At 38.1% G+C, this 21190-nt stretch overlaps 1 protein-coding gene across 1 annotated transcript; it reads right to left on the reverse strand.

Moving 5' to 3' along the window:
• Positions 1-70: 70 nt before the first annotated feature.
• On the reverse strand, positions 71-20914 carry LOC139111838 (neuroendocrine convertase 1). Its single transcript, XM_070672381.1, has 16 exons — positions 20203-20914; positions 19260-20095; positions 18594-18765; positions 10882-10986; positions 10410-10622; positions 10155-10301; positions 9979-10045; positions 8760-9031; positions 7691-7903; positions 7522-7622; positions 7022-7087; positions 5797-5949; positions 4428-4588; positions 3405-3538; positions 2905-3036; positions 71-2808 (listed from the first exon to the last, which is right to left on the reverse strand). Exons 2-16 carry the CDS (start codon positions 19268-19270, stop codon positions 2737-2739), a joined length of 2019 nt encoding a protein of 672 aa, XP_070528482.1. The 5' UTR covers positions 19271-20095; positions 20203-20914; the 3' UTR covers positions 71-2736.
• Positions 20915-21190: the final 276 nt, after the last annotated feature.

Raw genomic sequence — 21190 nt, forward strand, 5'->3', positions numbered from 1 at the left:
CGACCATGGAGTATCAGATAACAAAAGAAATTTTCCTGATTGTAAGAGTGGATTTTCAGGGATATTAATATATTGGCGGATGTACGTATGTACAATTACAATAAATTTGTAGTAATAATTATTAATTTCTAAGTACTTTTTAATAATAATATTATTTAAAAAGTTTTTCTTATAAATATTGTATTTAAATAAGTTAAACTTTTTGCAAACTCGCTCGAGAGGTTTCTAAAAATTGAGCCGAGCACAAATGTCGTAAAATATAAAACGTCATGCTATATAGATATACTTTTCGAATTTTTCGGCACGTTTCCGGTTTTACAAAATATTCAGAAAATCGTTCACTGGAAGCCGTTCGTTGGAAGAGGTCAAGGAGATCTTTTTTTGGAGCGAGATCTGTAGGTGTCAATAATTTTTATTCGCGCCGAATCGATGTAAAATGCAATTACATTACTGCTAATTTGCGTCGCGTCGTAAATTTCGATTTGCAATTTTACGGCGTTGATCATATCGCAGCATGCTAGATATTACTACTGGAACTTTGGCAATAACGTGGAGCGTAATAACGTGGGTACAAATAAATAACATTGTATAGGAATCGATCGTTCTGCATACTTGCAGATTGATTGCGTACATTATTCCGAGCATTTTTTTCCTTTTCAATCTTTCCTTTATATATATGCAGAAACTCTATCGCGCGTGAGTAATACAAGTCGAACTATCTTGCAAAAAAAAATAAGAAATAAAAAAAATAATAGAGATAGTTACAAATTTAATTATTGAATTAATTAAAATTGATAATAAGCTAATATATTAAATTCCAAGTAGCAAAACTGAAGCTGTCATTTATGAAAAAATCCCGAACAGAAAGACAGACGACTGCTTTAATTTAAACGCGTTATTTCCACGACAAAACTTGCGAAAGGTAATATGCATGCGTTCATAAATATAGTACAATTTTTAATCATGCATTTGATATCACGAATCTATTTAAAGTTTTAAAAATGAAGGCGTTATCTGTGATAAAAAATACATCAAACTTGAAAATCCCTGGTGGGCAAGCTGGATGCAAGTTTTATGAGTAGACGTGTACGCAAGCGAATATATAAGCTATTAATTTCTTTTTTACATCGTATAAATATAACATATATTTATAATTAGATAAATAAATGCGGTTTCCAGGTTGATGAATTGTACCGGAGCATTGCGGTGTAATTTCAGCGTACGACATTAGAGTAACGCGCGGGATCATTTTCCTCGCGGAATTACTTTAAGCCAATTTCTCAGCGTTAAATTAATTCATCGGGGAAAACTAATTTTCTAAATGAGCTATCGGTGAGCTAGCTACCGCGACAAATTTATTTCGAGCGTTACTTTATAGATTAACGTTTAAAAGCAATTGTATAAATATAATCGCCAAATTTCAAAATTATGTTGCACCGAGAAGAGCAGAAGATTCTTACTAATGTTTCTTAGTTGTAACAAATGTTTTGCAATATTCGGCTCGTACTTGTAGAGTTATATATCATTGTGAAACATGCCCGGAAACACGTGTAAGTTCAATTCCTGCAGGCTCGCATAGCGAATGATTTATAACTGAACCGTGTAGGTAATGTATGCCATGCAACACCGATAGTATTCGCTGCTAGAAAGCTGTTTCAACGTGAAACAAAGAATTTCTTGCGAAATATGTAGACAATTAATTTCAAGAATAACTTATATTTCTTCCGTGTCCATTTAAACATGACTTGAAAACTGATCAAGCGTTCATTTAAAAATTATATATATGGTTTATCACTGAATTTAAAGATTTTACAATTACAGCATGAAGCAAATGTTATTTGTTGGCAGAAAATGATTCGGATTGTAAATTCACGTGTTTTCTTTCTTTTTACCTATGGTAATCGTACCTTTACGGAAAGAGGAACGTTTGCATGTATCTTCGGATCTACGCGACATTTCACGATTGCAAACTCGAATATATGTAGATTTCTAGAATGGTGCATAAAAGAGCTTACATATCTAAAGCAAATATTTCTCGAAAAGGAAAATTTTCCAGAAAAAGTTAATCGGGAAGTTTTACGGTGAAAATAAATTTATCCATTCGTGCTTTAATACAGAAAATATTAAAACGTTTAATCACGTTGCAAACTGATTTTTAATTAGACAAAGGATCTTGAGTTCACTACTTTTTCTTTTTCCCTTTTGTAAAAAAATATTACGTGAAAAATGTAAAAATGTTTCCGTATTAAAAAAACTCGTTAATAAAATTCTCATCGGCGTAAACAGAATAAATACGTAATTCTGTTATTTAAAATTCGTTCACCGAATTTTATTCGCATATCGACTCGAAAGGATACCCGTGATTCGCGAGTCCACTTTGGTTTAATTACGTTCGTCTGTAATTCGTGATTTGCTCAGTAAGATACACAGTGGCAAGAGCTGTTATCTAGTTCCGTACCGTCTCGAATTTCAGCGATGTTTATTACAGCCGATGTCAGTTGTTAAATGGGTTCAGACAGTCGCGCACAAAGAGATAGGATGGATACGGCCCAACGTTGCATAATGAATCGCAAGTAAATTCCATTTCTCGAATTATACATGCGAACGTATACGATATTTTTAATTACAAAGAACCACCCCTTCGCCGGCACGTAAGCAGAAAACATTTAGTTACACTATGAGAATGTCGATACAAAAATATCGCAATTCATTATCTAGCACATATATTAAATTAATTTATAATATATATATAGTTTTAATATACTTATCTTCCGCGGTATTGTATATTGCGGATTGCGTTAAATCGTACTGAAACAAAAAATAAAAATAAAAATGATAAAATAGAAATAATGCGCAAGGTATATATGTATAACAAGCGATAAAAGCACGTCAACGTTCACTTACGGATTTTCCCATTCGATTGTAATCCTTATTGTAGATTCGCGGTCCATTTCGGCGGTAAACCGGAATTTGCTTGGTGCCGTGCAGAATTAATGTGAATATCCCAATTGCGCCATTATTCTGCCGCGGACCTATCTGAAAGCGTGCAAATGTACACGATCAAATATGCACGAACGATAGATAGCGGATGATACGAAGAGGTAATTTCAACCAATCTACATATATTCGATCAATCATTTCGAATAGGTTAAATATTTTAAGGTACGTAATCGCCACTCGAGTAAGGTCCCAGCATGCCGTCTCGAAAAAAAAAGAGTCTCGGAAATTTACTATATTTTTATTCATATGTAGAATCGTGATTTTTAATTTTAATTTTATGTTTTGTTTTTTTATTATTTAATAGAGTCTTTTTTTTTGTACAAAGACTATCTTTATAAAGATCCCTTACACGCTGATATACCGATAACCTCAGAATTTGCGACAAGCTATATTTAAATTTTTACTTCGTCAAGTATCGCCAACGTCCACGTTCCTCGAGGATCTTCACCCCACGTCGCGACGGACATGAATTTCCACTTCGTAAAACCAGCGTCGGAATTATCCAGCTTCCTCGGAGTTAGAATCTGAACTGAGGTCCCTAAGAAATGTAATGCACGTTTTTGCATAAATAAAATTTGCGCGCCCACAAATGCGCGGACGCGCTTTTAAGTGTATCATCATAAATATCTTTTTTACAACGTGGTCTATTTTCCGCGTAAGAAGAAAAGTGCGGGTAAATACGCGTGAAAACGTAAAGTCAAATTCAATTCTTTATCGAGGGAATAAATTTTATTTCTATATCGAATTCTGTTCCTCCTCGAATAAACAGGCCGCATCGAAGTAGCAACAAATTGAATTTTCACCTACAAATTGGAGTAGAAACGTATTTGTGCTGTTAACTACGTTTTGCCGACGCGGCACAGAAAAGTGACTTGCAATATTAATAGTGGTATTAATTTCATTGAAATTATCCGTTTGTTAGTTTCGTATTTCGCCCACACGTATTTGTTTAGTTTAACCTTTTTATACGCTCCAATTGAGCAACGAATAGAAGTGAATAGAAACGATAAATTCGGCCGACAGATAAGTTTCAATGAATGCAGCTAAATACATTTGCATTTAGCCGCCGAGAATATTCTTGGAGACTTTAGCTTCGATATAATTATAGAGGACTTTCCTTGCATGTGATATTTTTAGAAGTATCTTGCATTTCCTAGAACGTAAAACGGCCCATTCCGCGACCGCTCTCGCGATATCCATTCTTATTTCCCCGTTCATTCTGCTCTTTTATAAGTCGGACGCAAATGAAAATTGACGTCCAGAGGGTGCATTTTTAGATAGAGCATATCGGGATAAAGTGACTTAAGTGAGCTTAACCGACTAATACGATCCATTTGTTGCGCGTACATATGAGTTTCATTTATCAGCCGAGACACGTAAGGAAAAATTTGAAGACACGAAAAATGACAGAGTCAAAAATGCTGTACCTGAAGGCGAAGCTAGATACATCTGCAACGCTCCGCGACGCGAGTAGTTGAGATTCACCTCCACTTCAACGTGCTCCAAAGAAATTATTTCGTTTCGACAGACGTTGCCGGCGTCGAATTGTAGCTTCTTTGATTTTCCATAAATCAATCCGATATCGGCGCTGCAACGTAAAACATTATACGTATTGATTTATAAGTGAGGGGAGTTTTGAAAGCCAGCAGCATTTTGCGAAACGTTGGAGTCGTCGAACACATTTCTTGAAATATTGACAGATCGCGCGGAGAACCTGGAGGAAATTCGCGTACAGTTGAAATTTGCGGGAACTTTGTTCAAATAGAATTCTATTTTTTTTAATGTAAAGAAATTATTTTCCTCTTTTTTTAAGGAGGTGAGGAAAGTATTTAATACATTTGGATTTTAATTCTAACTCATCACATTACGTAATTTTAAGAGAAAGTAATTTTGAAATTGTAGAATAAAAATAGGGCGAGACTTTGCAGAGTACAGTGCAAAAAGCCCGAATTAATGAAGCCGCCTTTGTAAGTATCTCATCACTCACAGTGGGATTATGAGAGTAATCGCAAATGGCTTGGCGTGAAGTAGGTAACAACGCGGACATGAAACAAGGTAAATCCTCAAAGTACGAAAGTGTGTGTATGCACCTAAATTACATGAGTTGAGAAAACGTCTTGTAACAAGATTAGCGTCCGTTTTCGGTCACACGTGCAGTCACGACTGTTTGAAATAATGTTCACGTTTAGCGATCTAATCCGGGTGATTTTCTGGGACGATAAACAAATTGGCCTTTCAGAACCGTTTTCTAAAAAAATTCTTTACAAAAGTTGCTGTAATTTTTTTTCCTTTTTTTTTTTATCGCACCGTCGTAACGTAACAAATAAGAACTACTCACGATCTTGTTGAAGTTAACGATGCGCTTCTTATCTCATGCTTTTTCAAGCATCCGCGAATGTCTCTCCGGAAAAGGAGGTCACCGCATTCGATTGGTATTCACATACGGGGATTACGAAATGATGCGAAAAATCGTTCTTTTTTTAGAATTTAAGTCGCATGATGTAAAACATTTAAGAGTTTAGTATATGTATGTAGTACAATTTGTCATTTTGCAATAATATCGTTATCGCGTAATCAAAGAAAAAAAAAGTACATCGTTTAATCGGACAATTTGGAGCTAAACTTAAATATAAATTGCAAATAATGTAGCGCAACGATATTTTTAATACGCGGAGAGTGAGGGGAGAGGCATTAAATCAATTTTATTCATGCGATGTGTGCTGCTCCGTTTAGTATGACGTCCGCGTATCGCGCAATTAAGCCATCGCTCTAAATCCGCTGAACTAATTTACTCACATGTACGAGTTATCCACTTTGCAAATAGTCTTCTCCGGCACTGTCGTCCAGTTATAACTCGCCATTACCAACGCGTACGCGTTCATAAGCCCGAAACCGAAATGCGTGTTGAACCAAAATCCGGCATCGTTTCTAAACCAGCCCGGATTTTCGCTGGAAAAAAAATTCGTGCAAATATTAAGTTACCCGACTGCGAGAAAGAGGGTTGCCTTAAGCGTAACGTAAACCGGCAAGAATCTTCTTCGGACTTCTTTTCTCTCTCGCGAAAGTTTCTATAATAATAAGAGTAGAACAGTATTTGTTTTAATCATTGAAATCCTTCCGGGCAACAATGACGGATTTACGAGGAGCATTATTACGACGAGCTGACATTGGGATTCTTTGAATAAAAATACAAATTTAAAGCACCAAATTGTCAGGGCGTATACGAATAAAACACGGCTACACTAATTCTCATTAACTTGTGCATTCCTAATGAAAGCTATCGCGATCTTTTTTGTGGTTTGCAAGATGAAAATAGAGGACAATTAGCATGGAATATAAATCACGAGAACGAGCAATAACGGATAGAAATATGCACGACGGTTTACGTACGCATCCCAATGATCGAATAACAATTTTTCTTCCGGAATCCTGCGCCTGGTCGTTTCTTTGACAACTATTCGATAAAAGTTACACATTGTTTAAACGAATTTTCACATGCGGCGCAGCTGTGATTTACGTGTGCTTAATATCGTGAAAAATATAATAAATATCCCTGACGTTATTTAAAATGTCGAAAATTATTGCGGACTTCTCAAACGAATTAAATTATTTCTATAAATTTATTTAAAAAAAAAAAAAAAATTGTAAGCTAAGTTTAAATCACATCTCTCAGAGGCAATCTGATTAATTCGCTCGTCGTTTGCTCCGTCATATTAAAACTAAATATTGAAAGAGACAAACTTGATAAAAAGTAGAGTCAACCGGTCATTTCTGAGAAGTTTAATTACCGCTCGATGTTGCTTTACTTTACGCTTTCTCGCTTATTATCAATCCCGATTGATTAAACTAAAAATTATTTTTCATGGCAGATCAAGGTAAATTATTTCACCTGACTTATAGCTTTACGTTGCGAATCACGCCGCGACCTATTCCACCGAGCATGAGAGAATAAGAATTGAAACTGGCACAATTGCAGATACACGTGACCTGAATTGCTATTTGAGAGGCGAGAGACGCTTACCAGAGGGGACTGTATTCCGATGACCAAGCTATTAGATGCTGAATGTCCCTCCACGTTAAATTGTTGCTGTATAAATTAAGAAGATACGTTAATGCAGTTTTTAATTAAAATATCGATAATATGTGTATCCGTGCGAGATAATAAATATAATTATATAATTCAATGCACGTTTATTCCGCCATTATTATTTGTTATAATTACGCTATTTATACCGTTAATTATAATTGTTATAATTATACGTCATATCGTATCGCAATAAAATTCAAATTTTAATTTCACGAGTTACTGAAGTTCAGAGTTAATGACGGAACCGTGTTAATAAAGTGAACACCGCCGAGGAGAGAAAGTTAGAGCGGGTAGGGTAAAGTATTTCTTTTCACTAAAGGCGCAACTAAAAATAAAACGTTAAATACTACTAGTAAGTAAGTTGGCGTTCCGGGTTTCAAAGAATAAAAAAAAAAAAAAAGTTTCAAGAGAGATCGTCGGAAATATGTTCGTACTTGACTTGCAGCGCGAGAGCCAATATTCCGGCGGCTAATGGGGCGGAAGCCGAAGTACCCGTGTGCTGAGTCGTGCAGGCGTTTCGCAGATCCGTTGTTACCTGCGCGGGGCAAATAAAAGCTATTGAATTATTCGAACGTTCGTACCGTAGGAAAAGAGAACGCTTACTATCTTCTGATCGTCGTACGCGCCGCTGCTGTATGTTGTCGCGAGAACAGCGGGACATCTTTCCCCGTACCAAGGAGACCTTCCGGTTTGACTCGCCGATCCGATAGCCACGGTGTATATGCTTCCGACGTATCCGTCGCATCCGCAATTATCCGATTTAAACCCACCGTTGCCAGAAGCCCATACGTAAATGTTACCTCTGCCATTACGACCCTGCCAAAATATCAAACGTCGAGCGACTCAATAATTTATTTAAGCACGCGGTTTATTAAATTTATTTTAAAAGGGCTAAGAGGTAAATGAATATAAAAAGTTTACTTGTATTCGGATATTGCCGAGACAGTTTGGAAAATATGACACGGCCCCGCAAAAAGAAAGACTCTACTGTATAAAAGATCTCGCTATAAATATGCACAAGTAAATCGAGCCTCTCCTTCGTCATAGTTACACTTTCCTCGTTCATATTTAATTCTTGAAAAAAAAAAAGAAAAAAAAAATGAGAAGAGAACATTTTATAAACGCGAGTGTCTTGCTAGCGATTCTTTGAAGCTCTGAGACTAATGTCTACGTTGATTACATTAAAGCTGACACACTTTTAAGACCGTATAAAACGGATTTACTGCAGTGACAACATCCTTGATAAAAAATCAAGAAGATACGCAAAGAATTTCAAATCTCAGTTAGTATTTAGATATAAATTTGTATTAAGTGAAAAAGTAAAGAAAAGTTTGGGATTTTTTACTGTTAAAAAAAGAAAAGACGCGTGACGTATTATTGTGGAAAATACGATTAAAATTTTGTTGTATCAAGTCAAAAACTCAGCCGCTGTTAAAAGCTTCTTTAAACATAAATGACCAAAAAATTCGCTCCGACTTAAAGTCAAACCATTCGTGATCCTATTAAAGAGACTTCCAAGTATAAGGCTCACATCTCTTTTTCCCTTTTTCAATAAATAAAAACGTATAAAATAAAAAATGTACATTGGAAAAATTTTTCAGTTAAATCTTTAAAGAAAGATACTTTACTTTATAGCGAATATTATTTATTATAAACCTGATAGTGAACTAACTTTTGTAACTCCGCGTTCGAGCGCCTCGCCGGCAAGTCTGCCAGGTGCCTCTAAACTTTGCCCGTTGTCCGCCGGTCCCCAAGAAGCCGAGTATATGTCAATAAGGTCCGATTTGTAACCTAAAGCCTCGCCTTCTACACGGTCATTCACAAAGCCATCGAGAAGCTTAATGCCACCGATGGACGCCTCGAAAGCGACACCGACGCCGCACTTTCGGTTGTTCGCCTCCATCGCTATCTCGCCGGCACACCTGGTGCCGTGGCCGGTCATCCCTGAGGGGTAGTTGAATTTGTAATGCGATCGTGAAACAGTAATGTTCAATCGGATTGGCCAAGTACGCTGTGCACAGGGAGAGGAATCGGATGATAGGAGCGCATCTTCTACGTGAGGGGTCTTAAAGTTTCGCCCCCGTAACATATCGCGTTACTCGATTTTGAAATTCAAAATGTAATGTAATTTCACGCGAGTGATGTAATATCCACAAAAAAATGCAAGCGCCGCACGTTTTATATAAAGCTATGTGAAAAGAATTAAAGTAGCTTTTTTTATTATTATTATTCTTTATTTTTTTTTATTTTTTATTGAAATATCAATCAACTTTTACTTCAATATCAATCAGTTAAATCGCTCGCGTTTTGCTCGATTGATTTTACTTTAGAGTTACATTTAATTAATGAGATTAGATTGCAAATTTGTGAATGAACTGATTTGAGGGCAAAGCGACTGGGCATATTCGATCTGGTTTCACACGAATTTCATTAATATCGACAAGTTAACGGTTATACCGACGAGTGAATCATTTATTAGACCATATTGATTGAACTTTTACGTCGTTACTGCATTATTCGAATGACCGAGATACAAATACTTCCATTCTGTATTTTAACATTCATAAGAATGTGATACTGTGAGATAATACTAAACAAAAATGTGACAATCATTTCTTTAGTTACAAAAAAAAAAAAAAGTAACTTTGAAATATGCAGTATATTGATTTTAATGCATTATTAAATGTACCGGATATCTTTTGAGTACCGCGGACTATTTTAAGCAAGCTTTTCCATTTTCGGTATTTAAATCACGTACATTTTAAATATCCTTTAAGCAGGCATGCAGAGTAGATGCTTGAAAAATTATTTTAATCGATATACTTTATAAAAAAAATTATGTTACATACATTTTATTATATGTTTGTATAAAAATAATTGATAAAAATTACCTGACTTATCGTATTTTGGAAAAGGATCATCATTGCCTTTATTTATGTTGTAACTAATGGTCCCATCCTAATTTTACAATAATTGATGATATTATTTTCCCGTTAAAATACATTTCTAAGCTACTCGATTCGTCATCTATGAGGCTAATGTGAAAATTAAAGCGACTGTTACGTACGTAATTGTTCCGCAGGTCATCATGGGTGTACTCTAAACCATCGTCGAGAACAGCGATCTTTACTCCACGGCCAGTTATCCCCAGTCGATAGAGAGGTAGAACGTTTAAGTCGAGCTTCGGCAAAGCTTTATTCGTTCTCGTGTCTTGCTACGACGGTTGATAAAAGAAACTCGTTAAAAAGACAGAATAAAAAAAAAGAAAAAAAAAATCTATTTTCTTTAAAATGTACTCTTACGAAATATGAAATATTATTACCAGGTACCATTCCTGATCCCACAGCTCATCGCTGAACATCTGTTTAGGGTCAACGTCATGATTTTCACTATTAACGACATTTGGTACATCGTCGTACATGTCCAATTGTATACGCTTCTCTCGCGTTAATTGTTTTTCAGATTTCAAATTAACTAACGGGATGTAATCACGTTTAAGTCGCTCTACAATTTTCTGTTGATCCGCCCAGATAATCTTTCCTCGGTGAAGAAAAATTATGTTTTCGTTTACTTCGTATAATTATTAATTTATATGCATCAAGTATATTGTTGCAAAACTTCTTACTAACATTATTCTTATTTACACGCGGATACATTGGTGACGTTTTTAAATTAAAAAAATTTATTTATAAAAATTATAAGTTTAAGTATAAAATTAAATTTTAAAGCTCTATTACTGAATCATTTCCAGAGAGCGTTATTTGAAATCATAAAATGAAGTGTAAAAGTACTACCTTGGAGTTTGCATTAAGATCCTTCGTCAAGCGAATATTTCCCCTTTTCTTCTGGCTCGGATTATCATCCTTAAGCCATATATATGTGTCCTCGAATCCGAGAACCTGAATGAAGAGATCCATTACATGTAAATTTATCAAGAGGGCGAACGATACGGGTTGCATATTTAATGAACTTGAAGTCGGATCAAGCCTTTATTTAAATTTTTGTTTAAATAAGTGTTAAAACTCGGGCCTTCCATCCATTCTCATTTTCTCAGTGTGTACAAATTAATGCTATGACACATTTGACGTGCAGAGGCGACAGATAACCATCGTTCATGTATTAAAATTTTAATTAAAAAAAAAAAAAAAAAAAAAAAAAAAGCATAAAGTCGACATATTAAACGAGTGAATTAAATTATTGTCTTTGACATATTCACCGTCATCATATCTTCATCCCTTCGATATAATGAGTTATCACTAATAACCCTTCGTTGATGTGAGGGTGAAAGCTAGGCGTCCCGACGTTCGTGCCCTTTAAATGGGTGAAAGGGACGCTACGATCAGGATAGCATACGAAAGGAGTTGGTAAATTGAGCAACACTTTGGCGGGGAGGGAAGACTATCGAAAGCCTAAATGGGGCATCGTAACGTTATTATTACCCATGGTGTCACGTGGTCGGCTTGGCTTCGTTTTTATATGGCATCCGCGTGCAACGTTCCGCATGGGGTAAAGCAATATGACAGAGACTGAACGAGGGAAGAGTGCGAGAGGCGTAGGGCCACCTGGTAGAGAACTGGGTGTCGTTCGTGCAAGGGGGAAAAGGCTACGATATTTCCGTAACGCATCTGGCACGTGCCGTTTATTTCTAGATACCTCCTAACTGTCCGACCTGCCGTTTCTGATAATTCCCGATGCGCGTTATTTTCTCGAAATGAAATTGCATACTGGTATTCATATCATAAATTGGAAAGACATTATAGCGACATTTTGATACGTATTTATATCGCGCATAACCTGATAGTTGAACATATAAAAGATAAATTAATCGATTGCAAGAAGTAACGGTAATTCTAAATAATTAAATCTAGATTTAATTCTTTCTAAGTGCTATTTAATATTCAATTCATTATTCGTGTAATTAATTTATTATTGTTAAATTATTATGCGCTTACAATAATTCGTATTTTTTTTTTTTAACAAGGATTTATGATTAATTAATTCTAATTTTTCCAGTATACCATTTCAGATCGTTTTTTTATACGTTATTTGGGTGTAATTTAATGATAAATAATAATAATTGCAACAGAAAGACAATGGCGGAGGGTTCTTTTCGCGCATTGTGTTTCTCGTGGATATAGATAATGCGATCAAATTCCATAGTGGAGTCCAAGAAAATTCAGGGCACCGGGATTATAAAACAATAATCCTTTCGTCTGCTATCCTCTTAATCCTATGCAACATGCGCAAAAATCCCTTAATCCACTATCCATCATATCTGTTGTGCATTCGATTGGAAGGAATAAATTTGATCGTCAAAATGCTTCGCTGAACTCGCTGATAAACTACTGAATATCCGACGGGATACACTTTTCAATACACCGGCATATAAATGTTGCACGTTTGCGTATCCGTGATCACGTATGCCGCATTAAGCATTTAGGATTTTACAACACGGCTCGCGGATCGATTGGAAATCCTTCCACCTTCCGCAAATACAAATCAATACCATTGCAAACTGTATAAATTTAGTACTAAACGATAGTCTGTGGAACATGAGTTATCGAAGGAAAAAATTGCCAACATTTTCTCGAACAGCTTAATTAAATATCTGGCGTGGTCAATAAACTTCGTGCAAGATATCGCGATTGGGTTTCGAGGTAAGTTTTAAAACAACCGATAATAAAATTCCGCGAGACGCCTCCGCGACGTGAGTACGTGATACCGCCGCGAAGGGAGTTAATTCCGGAAATCTTACGAACCTCCGATATAGCCTCCGCAAACTTCTCCGACGTAGAATTCTTAAGGAGATTCCCGATCGGCACGTGAGCATTTCCGACCCTTTTACCGTACGGCGACTCAAGGTCGCAGCTTTTAACGCGAAGTGGCCGGGTAGATAGGGCACGTGCTCTCTAGGTGTCACGCGGGTGCTTCTCTTAAATTCCACGTGGGAACGCTTCAAACTCGAATTCGTCGACTACGTGATAATGGCCTTTCCTCTTTCCTCGTAATCGGTAAGCACAGCAGTCGAGGGAGAGCACACCGGGGGGAGGGGCTTGCACGGACGTGTACGTGAGAAGCACGAAGAGAAAATCGGGGACGGTCATTACTTCGCAATCAGCGAGCGACGAGGCGAATATTACGGTTATTACCGAGTATTACCGTGATATCGCAATGTTAATCTGATACGAAATGGCTTTCCTTAGTAACATTAAGCCGAGGAACGTACGTATCGGTTTTTCGTTAAATAAACGAATCCTTGAATCAACTAAATTTCGGTTAAATTAACTTTTCTTCAGCACATACAAAACATAGAATAATCAAACTAACAAGGTGCGCCTTATAATATGCAGCAAGTATTATAATTATTATTTAAAATAAAATAAAATATATTAAAACATGTTGAAAGTATACTTCTTTCAATAATTGTTTTAATAAGCTCCTACACAATTTCCTCGCCATTTGACAATTTTGTATATACACGATTAAAAAAAAAAAAAAAAAAAGTTACGTTATTCTATCCCATTTATTCCACACATTTTCTATTCCATTATTTTAAGTGACAACGTCTTAAAGTTCGATCATCACACAGCCGGCATATCGCGCGTAAGGGCGCCCGTGAGAAATATCTTTGCGCGTAAAAGAGAAGGGATAGATAGAGGCGAGAAATCAGTGCCGGTCATTACTTCGCGATCAGCGAGCGATTCGTCTTATCGGTATTCAGATTGCGCTTTCCGACCGTTAAGAGGGATGTCTCGTATTTGATACAGACGCGAGAAAATCTGCGAGCCCAAGTCGCTTATAAGGCCCCCCCGGGTGAATATTGGGCGTGAGGTGCGGACGAAAACGAGAGGAACGAAAAGATAGAAGAGCACACGCCGAGAAAGGGAAATGAAAAGGGGGAGGCTGAGAGGAAGAGAGACGAAGTATTTTCGCAGTCCATTTGTTTTGATCGGATTTCCAACTGTCTCTCGTAATCCCGCGCCCGTAAGCTCCCGCAGGCGTCGTCAGTTTCCAATGAAAACCCTAACGTCTCCATCCTCTTCGTCCTAACCGATCCAGCCGACTCTATAGCAATCCTCGTCGCAGTTTCCCGACCACACCTTCGTCCCTGTTTCTTCAATTCCTGCGAGGGTTCTTCGCGCTCACCGCGTATTACGAATGTGTGCATGCGTTCGCTTATATTACCGCGTTCTCGATGCGTTATTTTTTTTTTTTTTTTCTTTTGAAACTTGGGTAATTTTTGATATATTTTAATAAATAATATTACGTTAAAAAATAAATTTTTTTCGATATACTTTATGGCATACATGCAACTAAAACTTGCTTTATATATTTATATCAACGATCGCATGAAGTACATGTTAGAACTTCTATGCGTATGCGTGACGATCTTCAGATATTGCGTTTGTGCCATATGCCTCATCTTATGTAAGCCGTACGTGTGAATGCTGATGCATGTATTGCATACGTGATTATGTGCGCAACATATGTATTTGCTATTCATACTACATAAGCGATTGATGTAAAGACGTTGTTACCGGAAGCAAATGGACGTAGACACGAATGTACAGTAAATTCGATTTGTCAATTTAAATATGGTGCAAACAAAATTTTTTTTCTCTTTCTTTTCTTTAGTTGTACAAAATTAATGTAATGATACCTGTATTAAAAAAAATTAAATTGTCAAAATATCCTTTTATTTGGATTTAAATTTCGATATGCTAGACCGCGGCATGGAATTTTTCTCTTAAACAGCTGAACATATTGCGAGTGGCGGCCCATGACGCTCTGATATACGTGTTACTCGGGATTACGCGATGTCTGGCACTTGCGGACTGCAAATTCAATTACGTGCATTGAATTCAGAGGCGGGCGGAAGTTCTCAACGATCTACAAGTTCACGCGTTGCCTCCCAAACTGGCAGCATTCACACTTTAAGCAAGCGTTTATACAGCCATGGTGATACGTAACAGTAAACACCCTGCCGACAACGATACCCTAAAACTTTGAGCGCGTGTACGTAAACCAGCGACCGCATTGCGATCGCGGCTTTCGCAGCGTAGGAATTGAGAGAAAACGCGCGGGGAGGAGAGGCAATAAAGAAATCGTTCCCCGCTTGCCGGCGGGAAAATTAATGCCGGGAAATTCATTCCGACTATTCTATAACAGATTCTCGATAACCGAGTTCCAATTTGCCCCGAGGGCCGGGCTTGATTGAGTAATCTTGGCCCTTTACAGTAGAAGATAGCGCGTAAGATATACGATAATGAGAAACACACCCAGCGAGATTTCCAATAAACTTCAAGACTGGCTAATCCCCCGAATGTCGTTTCCATCATATATTTTAATAAATTTTATATTCCCGGGATATATATCTAGTCACTTTTAGCATTAAAAATTTATTATTATTGCTGAACGACACTTGAAAGATTCTGTACTTATTATATGTCGTTTTATTGGGTCGACTCACGTTCGTCCACGCGAAAGTATGTCGTCGGATTATTTCACGGGACATAGCGATGCGGAATAAAGAGTGGGCGTGCAGATGATAATAAATGCTGCGAATTACAGGACGCTCTATAGAGCCACGACCGACTTTGCGTACGCAATTAAGCTCTTTGAAACGCGTTCATCACTTTTCCATTCGGCCCGTTAACATCGCGGTAACGTCACCGTACTCCCGGCTGGTCGTTACGAGTGGGCTTAATTATATGAAATAATTACATGTCGTAACCGCGCTGGATATATGCACTTACAGACAACCTAAGAGCAATCTCACACATTGCGCTCGCTCGCGGATTTGCGGTAGACCGCGTGCTTGGCGAAGCAGTTGCAGTTACTGCGGTTTCGTGATGCCCTCCTCTCGCAGTTTCTCTCTTTAAAAGTGTCGCACTTAAAAGCGAGGAGACACCCCCCTTCACTCCGGAGACGTTCGGGAGGGTAAAAGAGCGACTACGTTTGCGTAATTATGCCGGATTCATTAAGGGAACGCATACCGTAATGCGGGAAGCCACCCACGTAGCAGCGGCACGACAAATCACGAATCCTTCAAAACGCGTAAACCTCGAAAGATTTCGTTAAAGTAACCGCGCCAGTTTTTCTTTAAATTCTATTTGAAAAAAATCACTACAGTTGTCTGTCCGCTTCGAAGAAATTATGGAGCAACTTACGAAACACGTAATCCGGTACATTTAAATATCTTTTCCGGCTTTTTGTGAGAAGCTCAACGTGCACAACGTTTTCAATGTAAACTCCGTGCCACGGGGAACAGATGGAAGACATCGATTGCACAGTATTTTCGTCAAAGCCAAGGGGAACAGATACGATATCGTTTTCGTCGATGCTTCCCGCGCACAATGAGGCAAAACTCGTTGTGTAAAGTGCACGATAACTATAGATGCTATCGTTTGCGAGTGTGGGCGTCAATGCGTTACAACTGCGATTCCTTTTTCGATCTATTGTACACGGAGACGACAAGGTGTGTAAAGTGTACGAGACATACGCAAAACTTTCTTTTTTTACAAGAAGTTAAAATTGAGTTTTAAAAATCTTTGCTTATTTAATAAAATATAATATAAATTTCCATAAGCTTTTGCGATTTTATACTTTTGGTTCATGTAACCTGATATATGTATGACGCAAAGAAAATCCAGTACCATAAAATTTTCTTCGGATATTTATTTTAAAATTTAATTGATGAAACTCATATGGGATTATGCGTACGATAACATAAAGCGAGACATCTTAAACTACATCGCGAATTTCCATGAAAATAGCTCGCGCTACGCAATATGCTGCTCGATTTAACACACGATTAACGAGATATTACTAGGAAATTGGACTGGTATTGCTGCCGCCTTTCCTCGTACGTCTTCCGATATTACGCATCGAAAACTGCAGAGAAGCGCACACGGCGCTCAGCGGCGTCTACGGATGAAAATAAGACGATTGCCTGAGATGTTTCCGTCAAAGGGAAAAGGAAAAGGGAAAAAGATACGATATCGGCCCTATTCGACCCCGATATTTTCTCTCGGGGTCTCGCGGTGATCTCGCGGCGAAACTCGTTTTGCAAAGTACACCCGGGCCCTGAAGATTCGGGGGCGAGGAACGTCTGCGAGTGGTAAAGACGACGTTGGACGCGGACGGAATGAACGAACGATCAAATGGCTCGTGAGGCTTCCCTTACGGGGATAATCTCTTTGCAGTCATCCGTACGGCAAAGGAAACGATTTGGCGGCCGCTGGCGTATTCGTATCCAGCCCTGTCGTATACCTCGTATGCAGCCAAAACCCCGAAACACATCTTGCCCTCTTTAGCCGAATTCGAGGCATGCGTACGAAAGTAAACTTCCCCCTTGAAAGACTCGACCAAGCGAAGGGGTAAAAATTTCTTCACCCCTGTGCGACGAACGTTTCCTTTCCTCGTACCGTACTCGCGCAGACTGAATACCCACCGGACGGAAACTTTTCGTAAAAATTTGGGAGAGATTTTATAGCTTTCGAGGGACGCGGTTGACCGACTCTTTCGAGATAAGCCACCCTCACTCGGTGTCCATATATTTTTTTATTTGTTTATTTACTTTAAATATTTATTTACTGTCAAAAATAATTAAAGATATTCTCGTTAATAGAATAAATATTTTAAAATGCAAGCTTTTAAGAAAAATCTCTGACAGATATAGCGTGTTTATTGCAATTATTGTTGTTAGTTAAACAAAAAAAAAAAAAAAAAAAAGAAATCAGTAAAATTCTCTTTCGTCAAATATTTGTGGAGTCAAGGAATAAGTTTGTCAAGATGCACCGTAACTCTTTTAGAAGTAAAGTAGAAGACAGTGGGATGCAATTAAAAGTTGAACAACTGCTTGATAACTTATTGTTAGCCATTTGTACAACGTCCAATTCTAGTTTAACTTTATTCCGTTCGCATCATATATATAAAGATATAGTATATATATATTAACTTTTGTGTTTCTCTTTTTCATCATCTTTCTCTTCTTATTGTCTTATATTTTTAGATAACTTGATATCGTAATACGGCTTATTGCGCGCCATATGTCATGACGTAGAACGTGCAAGATAATCCCCCGGGCAAAATCAATCTATTTTTAAGTATTCGTTAAACGGCGAGGCTAATAGAATAATACACGATTTTTCTTCTCCCGGGATGTCGAGCGAAATATAAAACTGATAACATTCGATACGTAAATTGGAAATAATTTCGCGATATCGCGTAGCTTCCGATTAAATAATCTCACGGATTATATGTAATTACGTTCGAATTATACATCGCAATTTTTGCTGGAACACAGCAATTAAGAATTTAAAGTCGCGTAACGTATTGGTATCTTGGTATCAATTTTCGTTCTCTTTATTCCTTTATAAATGCAACGTTTTGCAACGAAATAATATTATACGTTTCGCAATTTTCGCGATATTACGTGAGAGAGCCGCTGACGAACGAGCTCCGTTATACCGTGCCATTATGTGAAATTAATAAAAAGACGTACTGGACCATGGTCTTTGTAACCAGATTGAGCGGCTAAAAGCGACGACACTTGCGATCCCCCTGGTATCCTGACAACCCACTCCTCGCGATGATCCACGTTGGCATCGGCGACAGCGATGAAATTGGATACAGATGCAACGATGACGAGCTGCATAATAACGCGCGCGCACGCTCTGCGGAATAAGCGACGTTTCGAATATTAGCGCGATTCTTTCGTTCGCGACGCGGAGGTAAAAAGACGCGCGGTAAACTTCTTAAGCGGCTTTCCCGCGAGTCGTTCTCCCATGGTTTTATTAAGAATATTCGATTACCATAGCTGCACGAGTATCAGAGATATATTTCATCGATAAGCCGTACAATGGGAGTTAGTAATAAATTGTTGAATCGTGGTCAATAAAAATTGAAGACAGTAGCATCGAATACAATTTTTCACTCTTCTACAATTTGTAAAAAAAAAAAAAAAATAAAATAAAATGACGCACACGTCGCGATAGCGAATTTGATATTGCGCTCGTTGATCCTTTACATTCTTATTACTCGTTGCGGCGTATACGAGGCATTCGCGCGGCGTGTGAAAACTACTTATCATCCGCGGTTGTCGCGCTCGTCGTTACAATTTTCAGCGGAGATACGCCGCTTCCATTGTCGTCGCCGACGTAACACGTACCTGACCGCCATGGCAATTTTCTCGATGAAACACGTGGGAAGGAAACCGAGCGCAAATAAATAGCGTGGATCCGCGCAATTAATACTTTCGCCGCACCGTGAGATCACTCCGAGAGAAAATCGTCTTTTTCCTTATCACTTTCTTCGCGATACTGGTCCCTCGAGTTCCTCCCCGTTCGATTTCTCTGCCCGCGCGCGTATCGTCTACGCGACTGGAAGGACAATGGCGACGGGATTCGCCGGCCCCGGCTATTGGATCACGAGTGACAAGTGATCGGACAGTGCGTGGCAATTAACCGGGTTTGTCTTTTTGTTCGTCTGGGAGAGAGGGGAAGTTTCTCGCTGCCCTCACGCTCAGGGTGAACGGGGGGCTGAGGGATTGGAAGGGCAGCGGATTAAGCTAAGTAAACATGACGTAGCGGACGCGCGCGCGTAGGACGGAACAAACCGGGTGATAACGATTTGTCGGTGAATCCCGACGTGACCGAAGCTACCGTCGTGCTACCGTTGGCGAATCAATCGAATTATTTTTCGCTCGGAATCTTGCAACTGGCTTCTGCTCTCTCCAGGTGGAATGTAAAACTGATTGATAACGGCGCGCTCGGAAGAGAGGAGAGTGAAATGCGAAAGAGCTATCGTAAAATTTGATAAGTTATGGTTTTCTAAAATTCCTTTAATAAGCTGTCATCCGTCATTTTAATTTTACTAGAAAAAACATTACGCGCGCTGTTCGCGCGCTATTTTTTATAAGACCCCAAAATATTAACTACGAAAAAAAAACCATGCGACTCACCAATCTGCATGAGCTTCAGCGGAGTTGAAGAATTCTGCCGGTGACTGTAACATAAAATAAAACATATTAATATACACATGTTAGTATTTTAATTAATGTAAAGGTAAAGCTTTATTTTTATAAAAATTAAAAAAAAAAAAATTATATTTACCTAAAAGTTGCTCCGCCGATGCATGATGCCCTTTCCCGGGCCTGCTCCTCCTCTCAGATGGGACGTGTCGAGTCATCCTTCCGCGCCCAAGTCACTCGCGAACACCCCGACCGTGATTTTATAACCGCGAAAATTACTAATGACTTTTGCGCGTTCCTATCCGGTACTCGCGTTTATAATAAAGCCGTCCGAATACTGCACGGAACTCCCGGAACGACCGACGAACCGACTGCGGTTCGTATAATTAATAATATCGGCGATAACGAAACTTTCGTTGGATGCAGCTACGTCGATCTGTAACAAAAAAAAATACATGTGATTTAATAAACGGTAACAATAGAATCGATTATTAGATAATTCAGGCATCATACTAATTTTTTACAGATAGGACAAACTTGATTCAGTGTTATTACTTTTTTATAATCACAGATCACGTAAATGTATACGTATAATTAATGATTTAGAACGGCGAAATTAAAAAAAATATTTTTTAGTGGTATGCTTAAACCAAAATAAAAAGAAGGATATTGATTGGAAAAGCAATTTAGTGAGCAAATGAATTGAACAATCGCTTTTAGAGTGACAAGCGATCAAGCTGTATGTACTACGTAGGTATATGTATACATGGCAATTACTTGGGATGTTGTTCCAAGGTATTTCCCGTTTACTTAATCGGCACAAATTACGGTTGAGAAAAACCTGAGATTGTACAATTACTTTGTGTGCTCTTTTTTATGCAATAAAAATTTGGATTAATTTGCGCTGCTTAAAATTAATTATATCGCGCGACTCTGTTTTTTATAATTAAAACGTATTTGAAAACAGATGAATGGATTAAACGGAGAGACACTATCTATTATCCGGGCAAGTGTGCGTTGGTAATCCGAGCAATAAAGTTCGCCAGGTGAGCGACAACAGGTCGTAAGAGTGTGCTCGGCAATTAGCTGTGCATCTTTTTTTTTCCTATCTGTCAAGGGTTTTAATTCTT

This window comes from Cardiocondyla obscurior, linkage group LG25 (genome assembly GCF_019399895.1).
Source record: "Cardiocondyla obscurior isolate alpha-2009 linkage group LG25, Cobs3.1, whole genome shotgun sequence".
Lineage (NCBI taxonomy): Eukaryota > Metazoa > Arthropoda > Insecta > Hymenoptera > Formicidae > Cardiocondyla > Cardiocondyla obscurior.

Coding starts and splice junctions, on each gene's coding strand:
- LOC139111838 (XM_070672381.1), bottom strand. Junction 10,046..10,154: donor ATGACCTGCGGAACAATTAC/GTACGTAACAGT, acceptor TTGTAAAATTAG/GATGGGACCATTAGTTACAA. Junction 7,623..7,690: donor CGTACGACGATCAGAAGATA/GTAAGCGTTCTC, acceptor TGCCCCGCGCAG/GTAACAACGGATCTGCGAAA.